General features: G+C 40.3%; 1 protein-coding gene across 1 annotated transcript in view; it reads right to left on the bottom strand.

The window, feature by feature from the left end:
* LOC105853537 overlaps positions 1-14,063 on the bottom strand; it is a 102,839-nt gene that overhangs the window by 24,835 nt on the left and 63,941 nt on the right. Inside the window, exons 11-14 of the mRNA XM_012724020.1 lie at positions 11,159-11,218; positions 5,579-5,626; positions 4,201-4,344; positions 2,999-3,030 (exon numbers count right to left, since the gene is read on the bottom strand). Coding sequence (XP_012579474.1) covers positions 2,999-3,030; positions 4,201-4,344; positions 5,579-5,626; positions 11,159-11,218 — 284 coding nt within the window. The remainder of the gene's footprint in view (positions 1-2,998; positions 3,031-4,200; positions 4,345-5,578; positions 5,627-11,158; positions 11,219-14,063) is intronic.

Genomic DNA, 14,063 nt, shown 5'->3' with positions numbered 1-14,063 from the left:
AATTTGTGCATATTTTTAAAAAATTAGCAATGAAGCAAAAACAGAATGTGAGAGAGCTCTTAATTTATTAGTTTTGCTCTTGAAAGACTTGAAAATTGGGGTAGTTAGTAGACTACAAACTTATATGAATCAGCTGGCGGTGTGTCTGACTTTATATGCAAGATCACAGAAAGTGACATATTTATTCTTTAAAACTTTATGGAGGATTGTACTCAACTTTATGATGAATATTTTATTAGGAGGATAGGCAGTATGAAAAGAACAAAAGAGAATAGTTGGGATAGCAAGAAGCTGAAGAAGAGTTGGTGTCTGAAAAGCCCTTGCTGAGAAGACTTATTTCAGTTGTGTTCCCAAGTTGTGACCAGGAAAAGACATATGGAAGCAGATTTAACTCACTAGAAGGAAGAACTTTCTAACACACACACATAGAGCAGTGAGTGGCATGCTGACTTGACTGTGTCACCCTCTTTAAAAATCACTGGATGGTTTCCCAGTGCTCTTAGGATAAAGTCCAAGTTCCTTAGCAAAGTTCACAAGGCCCTTTGTGGCCTGTCCATCCAGTGGTGTCCAGCCCCAGCTTACACACGCTCCCCGCTCCCCCCCCACACAGCTGCCTGCGGCCACTCTGACCTTTCAGCCCCGGGGGCTCACGGTCTTGCACATGCAGGTCCTTTCTGCTGGGATGGTCTTCCTTCTTTTCTGCACCAAAACAACTACTATTCATCCTTCAGATCTCAGCTATTCCATCTTCATGGAATCCTTCCTACCTCCTGGGAGAGGTCATTTTGCTCTCTGTGCTCTTTTTCATTAGCTCTTGTCAGAATGACTTGACTTTTCTTGTTTGAACTTTTAATCAATTAATGTTTGTCTTCCCTAATTGGTGAATGCAATGAGAAGAGGAAATGTTTACTCATAATATTCCACAGTGTAGCACAGTGCCCAGCAAAGATCTGCTCAACACAGATCAACTGAAGGAGGAAGGAAAGAAAGAAAGGGAGGAAAAAGAGGAAGAGATTCCCTGAAACTGGAAAGGTCTGTGCAGGAGATGTGAAGGGCCATCTTTCAGAAAAATGATTGAACATATTCCTGCACGCAGTGGGAAGACTGAACCAGATAAAGCAACTCATTAAATATTTGCTAGCACATACTGTGTTCCAGGTGCAGGGGACACAGTATTCAATCTGTCCCTGCACTGACGCATAAGGTAGCTTGCAATTCAAGAGCTGGTGACTAAGTAGAACAAATCCAATAATACTGTAAGAGAGAAACAGCAAGTAGAAATGAAAATGTTTGGTATTCTGGGCCAGGTTTCCATCCCAAACTACAGTCATGCCTAATTTCATTAAATACATATTACTGGTTTTGAATATTGGGATTACTCACTTTCGGTGAGCCATCGCTATAATTAACAGAGAATGGGAGAGGGAGAATTAAGTTAGTATCCTGTGGAAAGCAGCTGCAAGAACTAAAGGAACCATTCCAGTGATTCAGACTAACAGTTCTTAGTAATCATCAAGTACACAATTAAACAAAGCCCAAATGAGTTTGTTTCTACTGAGTCCTTACAAAGAGTTCGAACACGTAAAGACAGAATGAGAAAAGTTCAAGTTTCCCTTTTCCAAGATGTCACCAGCAGTAAAGGCCTCTCTTTAGAATTCATTGCCTTAAAAACTTTAACTTAAACCATGTGCTTCTGATAAAAGCATGAAGACAAATTGCAGCTCTTCAGTCAAGAGAGGGAAGCATAATGGATCACAAGGGAATAGAAAGAAGGATCACGAAGATATATGCCAGAGTTGATTCGGGATTAGAGAATAAGTAGAAAAGCTCTGCCAATCTTTCTCTATTTAATTTATTTTATTCTTAACTTGCTGGTCCACTCAGAGTTGTTTGGAAGATTCACTGATAGTGACTGAATATGCATCTGTTCTCCCTACCTATGGCACATGCTGCCAGCAACGATCACATGACGAAGCAGTGCTATTCATGTTTCAGATGAGAAAACAAATGCAAGGAGATTTTCCCAAAGGTAAATCCAAGTTCAATGAAAACCAAATCAAATTAAATCATATTGTGAACACAGAATAAAAGTAAAACACAAATAAACACTTTGAATTAGGTACAAAATTTAGGTCTGTAAGATTAAAATTAAAGCATGCTGCAAAACATTAAAAATGAGTGATTCTAGGTAAAGATATATGGAAATTCATTATGCTAGAATGGCAAAGTTATGCTTTAAGTTATTTTCAAAAAAAATATTAAAAAATTGACAAGGAGCCATTTTTTCTTCTTTAACAAAGTTCAGGGGAGACCCTGACATTTTACACAATGGACCAATGTTTCTCTTGTTTTGCATCCTTCTAAAATAAAAACCTAAGTCATTGTTTGATGTAAGCTTTCTAGGGGTGTGGGGTATAGATCTCAGGAAGCAGAAGTAAGGGGAGCAGCACACAGAAGAAGAAAAAGGCAACACTAGAAGGCATCAACAGTAGACTTTTCATTGTAGGCACCTGAGACTCCTGCTGGGGGCCTGTGGTCACCAGCCTCCAAGATGGCCTCCCACTATCCCTCCTTCCTGTACTTACACCTGTGAGCGTTGTCCTTCCCCAATCTACCAGGCTTGGTCTGTGTGAACAGTAGCAGTAGGCAGGTCATAAAGACTATGGCTTCCACTTGGGTCAGAGGCCCTTTCAGATCAGCCCCGTTAGTGGAAGTCACATGACAAAGAATTCACGTGATAAGCAGGTCCACTTGGTGTTTACAGCACTTTTTTTTTTTTTTAAGATTTATTTATTTATTTGTGCAGAACTGGGGTACAGGCCAGAGGTATGGTGCGTGAAAGGCTTCACCAGAGACAGAGTGGGGAGCAGAACAGGCCGACTAACGAAGTACACTGCTGAGGGGAGCAGCGGGCGGGTCAGGAGAGGTCTGCTGCGCCATGTGGGTCACCTCCGGGGCAGGCGGAAGTGTCTTTAGCTTCTTAGTGCTGTGCTTTAACTCGCTGCGCCACAGCACCATATTTAATTTTGCCTGGACAAGAGACATGAAGGCTCTCCTTAGGGGCTTTTATCTTTCATGGTGCTAGTCTTGCAAAATCTGCAAAGTTCACCTCCCAGGAACATTAATTAACCTAGGCAGAACTGGATGTTTTAAGATTCTTTAAAAATGTACCTAAAATGGGCCTCCCTGGCAGCCTAGGGGTTCCACTGGGTTCAACCCCAGCCAGGGAGCTGACCCGCATATGGCACAGCAGACCCCTCCTTGACCCTCCTGCTGCTCCCCTCAGCAGTTTGTTTCAGTAGATCTGCCTGTTCTGCTCTCCATTCTGTCTCTGGTGGATTCTCTCACTCCTCCACAACTCTGGCTTACACCGCAGATCTTCTATGCAAAAAAAAGTAAAATGAAAATACAAAAATGCTCAAAGAAGAAAAATCTCACAACACACACACACAAATGCATTATTTAGATTACCACTGTTAAATCTTGTGCCATTCAGTATGCTATAACAATGATATACATTTTTTTAAATATTAGCTTTCTAGACTAACTTTATCATTAACAAATACATTAAGAACAATTTCCACTATGAACTGATACCACTTTTGTAACTAAGCATACACCTGCTATTCAAAGAAAAACAATAATACATCTAACCAGGCTTCAGTCATGCCCTGCAGCAAGAGGAGGCTGCCACAGGGGACTCTGGGCAAGCTCAGGTGTGGCATCAATTACTTAAGCAACACTAAATAAATCCATGCCCTGAGCTCTACAAAGGCATGTCCAAGTGTACACGGAAACAACTTTCCAATTGTTTTTCTATCTCCTTTTTTTTTTTTTAAGATTTATTTACTTATGCAAACAACTGGGGTACAGGCCAGAGGTGCAGGGGTGGTAAGAGGGTTCACCAGAGACAGGGCGGAGAGCAAAACAGGCCAACTGAGAAAGTACACTGCTGAGGGGAGCAGCGGGCGGGTCAGGAGAGGTCTGCCGCGCCATGTGGGTCACCTTCTGGGCTGGCAGGAATCGAACTCATGCTGCAGTGGCTTTAGCTTCTCAGTGCTGTGCTTTAACCCGCTGTGCCACCAGGGAGGGCCCTGGTTTTCTATCTCTTCAGTTAAGGTGAAAGTGAGCTGAGCAAGAGGGTCAGTTTCCTTTCCCCGGCGGTCTTGCCAGCAGTCTAGCCTTGAACTCATCCCACACCTGCTGCCAGATCAGATGCTCCCCGATGGCCTTCTCTGTAGGGTAGGTGCCCACCAGCTCTTCTGCAGTCTTTCTAAGTCCAGTGCTGGCTTGTGCTAGAAACAAGGTTTTGGGGATAAAAATGCATTCTGCTCCTTCACTAATCTAGAACAGAGAATAAACACAGGGATGTTTAGTTGTTTAATGCACAGAGGAAAAGGACTTCAGGGACAAAAGTGGAGTTGAAAGAGCTAATGCACGTCCCAACCCCCACTCAGGAGCCTAATCCTCATGGTGAACTGCGTGTATGAGGAGGGCTAATAGGCTTCCCAGGAAACTGTGAGCAGGATGAAAGTGTGAGTCATACGGGTCCATCTGGCCCTGTGAGCCCTCTTTGGTATACTTAAGGATTTTGCATTAAGACTATAAAAGGATTCTTTTGTTAAGAAAATATGAGCCCCAAATGGGAAAAGCCATATATAGCTTATCAAATAGGTGTTCATATAATTTTTAAGTAGCATGAAGTGTCGGTCAAATGTTACCTGTGTGTCTCTGTTCTGCTCCTAGCCCAAATCTTATCTTATTGGGTCATATTCTCTGCCTCTGACCTCTAACGTACACTTCTGTGTCCTAGAAGGGTCTCTATGTGCCAGGGAGAGAGCTGGGAACACAAGACCCATCCTTTTCTCACATCAGCCTCCATTCTCTTGTTGATTATTAAAAATTTGTCTTTCTTCTTAAGCTGTTATTGCTCCATGCAAATGTATAAGACATTGGGCACCCTCAAATACATTCTGTAGCGAGATAGGAGTGAATTGGAATCCTCTAATATTTTAGGCGGAAAAAAAGAGATACTTCTACCTACTCTTCTACCTACTCTTCTACCTAACTGCCTACTCTTGCAGGCAGAAACTGATCTGCGATTAAACATCTCTGCAGGCTAACTCTGTATGGGTTCTAGAGGGAACTATGGTTAAATGAGTTCCAAAACCACTTAGAATATGCTTTCAAAAATTTGAAAACTTCTGTGAATCTCAAAAAATCAGGGGAACAAAAAAGCCTGTCTTTTTAAGGTTTCAGTTAAAATAAGGTAAATCCATAATATATGAGACACAAAAAATGGGAGATGGAAAAAAAAAAGTATCTACTCTTGAAAAAAAAGTTTAGATTAAATAAAATTCCAAGTCAAGTTAAGTATGTTTAGGTTTTATATAAATTGTTCGAATAATCCTGAAATGGAAGTTTTCTACTCCCATGAGATCATCTTCCTCTTTGGATTTCTACATTGTGGAATGTGGCTACAATTTCTGTCTTGTCTGTGAGCTGCTGCGAGTTGGCCAAACAGCCTATTTTCTAAGAAAGAGTGAGAGGCCACTTTGGGACAACGATGTGCTCTTACCAGACACAAATGAAGATCACATGAGTTGTCCACTGTTTCTGCCAAGCCCTAAAATTGCAAAATCACATAAGTCACTAAAAATCAGAGGTATATCTTAATCAGTTAAATTAAACAAGAGAAAAGAAAAGGTCAAATCAGAAACATGAATTTTCTTTTTTAGTTAACTCTGCTATCGTAATGGAACTACACATGGTTCTCAAAATCAGCTGGAAAGAGCCACACCACTAATGAGACGTCACGTATCCAATGCAGATAATCTTTTTTTGTGAAGGTTAAAGAAATTCTCACTAATGGCAAAAATTAGTGATTACTATTTTGGGGGAACTTGAACTGGAACTTGTAGTACAGAATATTTTTGTTCTGACCTAAACTAATTCCCATTTGCTTAATAACCACCGTGCATGAGTCCTTCACTTCACACATAAAACTAAACACCTGAATTAAGGAGATCACCACCCAGTTTAGGGAGTGAGTATCCAGAAGCTAGTTGTCAAATAAGTAGGTAAGGAAACTGGGGAGGGAAAAACAGAACCTCTCGGGAGGGATGACACAGAGAGAGAGAGAGAGAGAGAAACAGTTTGGCTAGTTAATATAGCTATTGCTATTGCTGTGGTTTTAAGTATTTTGGCCACAGCGGGGACAGACCCTGGAGGCAGGTGGACTATGGGCACAGGGCAGTTGGTGGAGGCAATAATTAAAAGATAAATGAACCAACTGCCAACAATCTTTCAAAAATAATATTTCACCAGATACTGGAGCAGTGGGTGAGACAGGAGAAGTCTGCTGTGGCATGTGGGTCACCTCCCTGGCTGGGGATGGAACTCCTGTTATAGCGGCTGTGGAGAGCTTCATAGTCCTGTGCTTTAACCCACTGTGCCACCAGGGAGTGCCCAGTTCAATTATTTTCAAATCATTTGATGTTGGGATATTTTCCATTTCTCAGTATTGCAAACAGTGCTACAATGAACAATCCAACAGATATTTCAAACTGTCACAAGAATTCTGAATAAATACCCTTAAATATAAGAAAATAATAAAAATAAAATATTTTGGTCTTTTCAACAATTTATAATTATTTTGAAAATATTTTGCTGACCAACTTTAGGTCCTAACTAAGGAAAAATTGTACAATAATTTTTTTTCCAGGTAAGGTACATAATTTTCTGGGACATGTATCGAAATTTATTCAATGTTAAAAAACTATACTAACTGTGCTACTGATGGACTTTGTTTTATTTATATTTATCATTCCAGCTTGTTTCCATATTCCTATTTTTTTTATCTCTTCATTGGAAAATACTGCTATAAGAGTAGGAGTTTTAGAAACAGACAGAATTTGCTATTACTCTTGTTTGCACAGTTTACTACCTAAGGAACTTGGAGCCAAATCCTGAAACCAAGCTTTGTTTTTGTTTTGTTTTGTTTTTCAATGTTTAAAATGGGGATAATATTAAACAGAGGATAGCTGTGAGTATCAAATAAAACACACACTAATGCAGTGTCCTTGTTTGGTACTCAGTACATGAATGATTCTTCCTGTGGTGCGACTTCACAGATATCTTCAATCTAAAAATCAATACTAGTTTAGTTGATGAAGGGAATACACAAATATTTAGTTGAAAGTGGTGCTTCAGACCCCTCCCTGGTGGCGCAAGGGGTTAAGATCCAGCACTCTGAAGCTCTCCACAGCCACAGCAGTATGAGTTCAATCCCCAACCAGAGAGGTGACCCACACAAAACAGCAGATCTCTCCTGTCATGCACACTACTCCCCTCAGCAGTATATTTCGGTAGATCTGTTTTACTCCCCACTCTGCCTCTGATGAATCCTCTCACCCCTCAGGCTTATACCCCAGCACTTATATGCATAAATAAATACATCTTTTTTAAAAAATGAAAATGGTGCTTTAATTACATATGTGCAAACCAAAAATTAAATACAGTATAAATTAGATTTCTAGAAGCAACTAGCTCTGAGAAGACTGTAATTTAATCTTAAGCGTCATTCTTCCAGAGCTCATCAAGAATGGAGGTCACTGAGCTTTGCTGATTCTTCTCTTGGGTCCCTTCCATGAAGCCCAATGTGATGACAACATGCAAAGGCCACAATGAGTCCTTTGGAAACCACTGACAGTCACAGGAGCAGACATTTCTTCTTTTGAGCCATATCATGATGATATTCCATAAAAGTTAGGGGAAAGTATTTTATAAACATGCATGCCTATTGAAAATAATTAGCAACCAGGAAAATTTTGTTTAGAATATGGGAGAAAATGACTAAGATGAATGAGATGTGATTTTTGCCTTCAAGAAATCCTCATTCTGTTTTAGAAAACAACATCTGTTCTTTGAATTGATCTAATTGCATTCTGAGAAATACAAGGGTCTCTTTTTTTCTTTTAGAAACTGAATTTAGTAAGAAGGAATTGACGGCCCTCCCTGGTGGCGCAGCGGGTTAAAGCACAGCACTAAGAAGCTTAAGCCACTTCCGCATGAGTTCGATTCCCGCCTGCCCTGGAGGTGACCACATGGCGTGGCAGACCTCTCCTGACCCGCCCGCTGCTCCCCTCAGCAGTGTACTTCATCGATCTACCTATTCTGTTCCCTACGCTGTCTCTGGTGAAGCCTCTCGCCGCCCCTGAGCCTCTGGCCTGTACCCCAGTTCTGTATGCACAAATAAATAAATCTTAAAAAAAAAAAAAAAAAAAGAAGGAATTGACATGCTTTGCCTACCTCATATGTGCCAGGCACTGGGTGTATATTATCTCACTTAACCCTCATCGTAATGCTATCCATTGGATTTAATTCTTCTCAGTTTGTAAGTGAAGGAATCAAGCTTTGTGAAGTGACTTGGATGAGGTCATTTAAACAGGGAGTGACCTTATGTTCACTGCAGCAATATTTGCAACACCTAAGATAAGGAAACAACCTACATGCCCCCAAACAGATGAATGGATCAAGAAGATATGGTACATAAACACAATGGAATACCACTCAGCAATCAAAAAAATAAAGATGGGCCACTTTCAGCAACACAGATGGAGCTGGTGGGGATTATGCTCAGTGAAATAAGTCAGAAGGAAAAGGAAAAACAGCAGATGGTTTCAGTTATAGAAGGAATATAGGAAAACTGAGGAAGGAGTCAGAAAGACAAAATCAGCAGGCAAATGGGAGATCTGAGACACACGGCAGGAGAAGGGGAGCGAGGGCATCAACACAGGGAAGGAAACAGCACAGAGGCCCATGGTGACAGTTCACGGGTGAAGAGGTGGTGGGAGTTTCATGGGGATTACACCTGAGAGGAGAGATCAAACACTGTACAAAAGTGAAAAAAGATGTAAGGGGAAAAAACAAAGCCACATGGTTAAAAAATGTAAATAGGGGCCCTCCCTGATGGTGCAGTGGGTTAAAGCACAGCACTAAGAAGCTGAAGCCACTTCAGCATGAGTTTGATCCCCACCCTGGAGGTGACACATGGCCCGGCAGACCTCTCCTGACTCGCCCGCTGCTCCCCTCAGCAGTGGGGAGCACTGACTTCATCAGTCGGCCTGTTCTGCTCCCCACTCTGTTTCTGGTGAATCCTCTTACCGCCCCTGCACCTCTGGACTATACCCCAGTTCTGTATGCACAAATAAATAAATCTTTAAAAAAAAAAAAAAAGTAGGCCCTCCCTGGTGGCGCAGTGGGTTAAAGCATTGCACTAAGAAGCTTAAGCCACTTCCGCATGAGTTCGATCCCCGCCTGCCCTGGAGGAGACCACATGGCGTGGCAGACCTCTCCTGGCCCGTCCGCTGCTCCCCTCAGCAGTGTACTTCACGATCTGCCTGTTCTGCTCCCCACTCTGTCCCTGGTGAATCCTCTCACCCTCCGCATCTCTGGCCTTGTATCCCAGTTCTGTATGAATAAATAAACAAATCTTTAAAAAAAAAAAAAGTAAATAGAGAGTGATATAACTGGCCAACACAAGCCGATGTCTCTGGCTCTGTGCACTTTCATTATCACTGGGAGGCAGTAGGGAAAATGTGAGGGAAAAAAATCATTGTAAGATATAATTTGAAGGAAGAATTTGTAAATATTTGTAATTCCCTGGATATTGATGATATTAATCTGAAGATTTTATTACTAAAACTACATGGAAACTTGAGTTATTTTAATGGAAGCCGTTCATAATGAGAAAGGCAGGAACATCAGGAAATAGAAACCCAATTAAAAAAGTTGAAGGAATCAATGAGTTTTATCCATTTATTAAAAAAATCATGAATTTGAACAAAAAAATAAATATATTAGTATCCCATTATGCAGTGTGTTTTTTTTTAATATAATTTTTTTTTCAAGATTTATTTGTGCATACAAAACTGGGGTACAGGCCAGAGGCTCAGGGGTGGTGAGAGGCTTCACCAGAGACAGAGTGGGGAGCAGAACAGGCAGATCGAAGAAGTACACTGCTGAGGGGAGCAGCGGGCGGGCCAGGAGAGGTCTGCCACGCCATGTGGTCACCTCTGGGGCAGGCAGGAATAGAACTCATGTGGAAGTGGCTTTAGCTTCTCAGTACTGTGCTTTAACCTGCTGCGCCACCAGGGAGGGCCTATGCAGTGTTTTTAATGTTGGCATTTTAAATAGAAGGCAACAGTGATTTTAAAAATGTTAAGTAGAAGACCTGGATTTAACATTTAGTCCCCAAGTTAATGTGTTTTGATCCTGAGCAGTTTCTTATATCATTTTTAATCTTGCAGAAACATAAATATTTATCTTATCACCTCTAGCCATCAACTCATAGACCCACCCATTCATTTACTTAACTGTTCATTCAACATTTACTAAGTGCCAGTCACTGATGACAGATGAGACTTACACTACACTCAGACTTTACCCTCAAGATGTCCACAGTCTCAAAAGACATGAGCAATGTAGTAAAATGAAGTGAGTTCTAGAGGGAAAACTCGTCCTGATCACAGCACTCAGAAAGGAGAGGTCACTTGTAATTGGTGAGAATTTGACTAGAAGGACAGTTCACTGATACCATGGGAGAGACGGGGCAGACACTATGAAAAAGTGACACCTGAGTCTTGGTAAAAAATGAGAAATATTTCTCAGTGAATCTGGGGTATGATTTGGAAAGGGTATTCCAAGCAGAAGGATGCACATAAATAAGTACTTGGAGGTATGCTTTGCTATAGCCAGGAAAGTACTTGTAGGTTGATTTGACTGAAATGATGGGTAGGAGAAAAATGCAACTAGGGAGACTGATTTGCCATGTTGAAGAGGTTTGATTTTATTGTATAGGCATAAAAAATCACCAAGAGTCTTTAAGTTACAGTGAAATGATCAGATTTGCATTTGAGAAGGACTACAGTGATAGAATGAAGAATCAGTATAAGAATACTACCAAAAATCTTAAAGACCCACTGTCAGCTACAGAGCAGTATGTTATTATGTTTGTTTTTATTCTTAGTTTAATATAAATCATGATTTTCTACATTATATACCAATTCAGTATGACTATGCTTATTTCAACAATTAACATGAAACAAAACATTTTAAGATCAGAAATGAACTGGAATCACAAATTAGGAAAACTCACAAAAATGTCACCTTGTTCCAGAACTCTTATCTCAACAAAACATGTTGCTTGTGAAGGCTCCTAAAAAGAATAAATTAAAATAGTGATGATCTTTGAAATTAATCAGCATCAGTGCAAATGTAGAGAAATCGGAATCCTTTTGAAATGTTGATGGGAACCTAAAATGGTGCAGCTGCTATGGTAAGTAGTATAGTGGTTACTCAAAACATAAAAACTTGATTTACCATGTGATCCAGCAATTTATTTCTGGGTATATATCCAAGATATTTGAAAGTTGGGCCATAGAGATATTTGTTCACCTACGATCACAGCAGCATTATTCACAATAGTGCAAAGATAGAAGAAATTGAAATGTCTACGTCCAGGTCCAGAGTCTCCTAACCTTAAAAGATCAGACTGGGACATATATGTATATATATATATATATATATATATAATAGTTTATTTTTACATCATTTTGTACATTTTTTTTTTCATCTCAATTGTAATCCCTGCAGGTTTCCCATCACCAAGTCACCTGTGTGCCATCACCATAATCTGGTGCACCTCCCTCCCCACCCCCGTTTTTGATCCCATTCCCCACTCCACCCCCACAAAATGTCTCTGGTATATGACTGTTCATTATTCTTATTATTTTCTCGCTTGGTCCATTATACTCCTGCTTTGAGCGAAACCATCCGGTATTTTTCTTTCTCTTTCTGGCTTATCTCACTAAGCATGATCTTTCCAGCTCCATCCAAGTTGCTGCAAAAGACAAGTGTTTCTTTTTTTTTGGTTGCTGAGTAATATTCCATTGTATATATGTACCACATCTTTTTAATCCAAAGACTGGGACATATTATTATGTCAGAATGGAAGGACTTCTGGATAACCTTAAAGGTAAAAGAACCAGCACAAAGAAGCTAAAATGCTTTTATAAATAAATAAATAAATAGCTATAATTAAGCACCAAATAAATGATGATTGCAATAAAATGACACAGTTTCAGAGAACTGAGGTCAGGTAAACTGAATTGCAAAGGCTAACAAGCCCTTCCAAAGAGAGGTGAGCTGAACGAGTATAGGAAAGTGGCAGCTGCCCAAAGGCAGGTAAAAAAAAACAAAAACCCAAAAACAAGAGCTGACATGTAGGAGAATTCTTAAAAATTGAGTATGGGTTAGTGTAACATTTTAGAATCTCTAGGAGTTCTACACACAAAAGGAGTCTGAATTTCCTCATCAGCTGATACCCATATGCATTCATAGCAGGGGACTGGAGTCAGCGTGGGAGAACTGAGGGAACCCCTTACCCCCCAAAGTAATGAATCAGTATGAAAACCACCTGCTTCAGAGTCTTGTCTCATAAAACCATACACTTTTTTTTTTTACATAATTCTTCATTTTGTGCATTTTTTCATCTCAAGTGTAATCCCCGCGGGCTTCCCCACCACCCATGTGCCATCACCACAGTCCAGCGCACTCTTCCCATCCCAGTTCTGATCCCATTCTCCCTTCCATCCCCATAAATTGTCCCTGGTTTATAGCTCAAAACCATATATTTTCAAAGAAAGAAAAGGAACACCTTCACCTCATGGCCTCTTCAAAGACCCGCTGCCACAGATGAGGAGTAGGAAATCCTCCAATCTCCCCCAACCCAGGAGAAGACCCTCTTTCACTGAGAGTAGAAATTAAAACTATCTGTAAAGGAAGAAAATCTACTCAGGTCCAGGACCCTGCACAAACACAGAAGAGAAGTGTAACTCCTGGAGGAAAGCTGAGAAACTTGTTCCCATCAGGGATCCCCCACTAACAGAAAGCAAAGCTCATTGCCATGACAGGGGAAGGAGAGGCTGGGACAGTCTTAGCACAGGACTTATCTAGTGGAAACAGATTCAGAGAAGTCAGAGAACCCTCCACCCCTCACATAATTGCCTAATTGCTGCATCCAGTTAACAAGCAGTAACAATGTACCACTGGCTGGGGAAAGGAGGCCAGAGCACTAATAAAAGATGTCTTGGCAACACAAGGATGCAGGACCCACTAATAAGAGTTAGAAAAACTCTTATCCACTACAGTTTCACTCTAAGAACAGGTATCAGTAGTCTCCAAAGAGGGAAACCTGGTTTGTATGATAAATACAGTAACAATAAACCTAGTTCAAACTACTCACTAAACTGACAGAACAAGGAATGCGTCCCTATCCAGGTGTAATATAACTAACTTTCACGTAGTTCCTATTGTTCTACAAATTTCAGGTGTTTGATTTTAAAGTTATGAGACACAGAAAGCTGCATTACTAGACTGGCTTATTGTTTTAATTAGTCTTTCCTAGAGTTTTTTGGGTTCTCTATGTATATTATAATATCGTCTGGGTGACTTGGTGGCAGGAATTTTATGGGGCTTACAACTGAGAGGAGAAATCAAATGTACACAAATGAACAATGATATAATAAAAAATTATATAGAGATATATGAATTGAATTGGGTAAAGAAATTTAAATACGACCTTTGTGTTCTTTCAAGATTGTTTTGGCTAGTCTCTTTTCTTTGAATTTCAAAAGGAGATGTGGAACACAACTTAGCAAAGCACTTCTGAAAGGATAGTCTCATCACTTCAAACCTGAAAGGGCTTCAAAAAACACCATTATCTGTAACAATAATTTCAAAGTAGTTTTTGCTTATGAACTTATGAATGAGAAGACATGTTTTTTCCTCCAGAAAGCTCTTTATCTTCACTGCCTGTCCAAACTTTTGTGCTCACTAAGATTTAGCTTACATTCTGTCTAACCACACCAGGTCATATTACCACCTATCTCTAAAACACTACCTACCTACCATTTATATAAACAGTGGTGTGCTTATTGACTGTGGTTTTATTTGTGGCAGCAAAACTGTAAACTCGTCAAGGTAGAGACAATGTCACAATT

The sequence above is a fragment of the Condylura cristata genome, unplaced genomic scaffold (genome assembly GCF_000260355.1).
Source record: "Condylura cristata isolate star-nosed mole 26May11 unplaced genomic scaffold, ConCri1.0 scaffold00012, whole genome shotgun sequence".
Lineage (NCBI taxonomy): Eukaryota > Metazoa > Chordata > Mammalia > Eulipotyphla > Talpidae > Condylura > Condylura cristata.
Note: the sequence above shows the minus strand (reverse complement) of the source record. Positions and strands in the feature narration are given on the sequence as shown.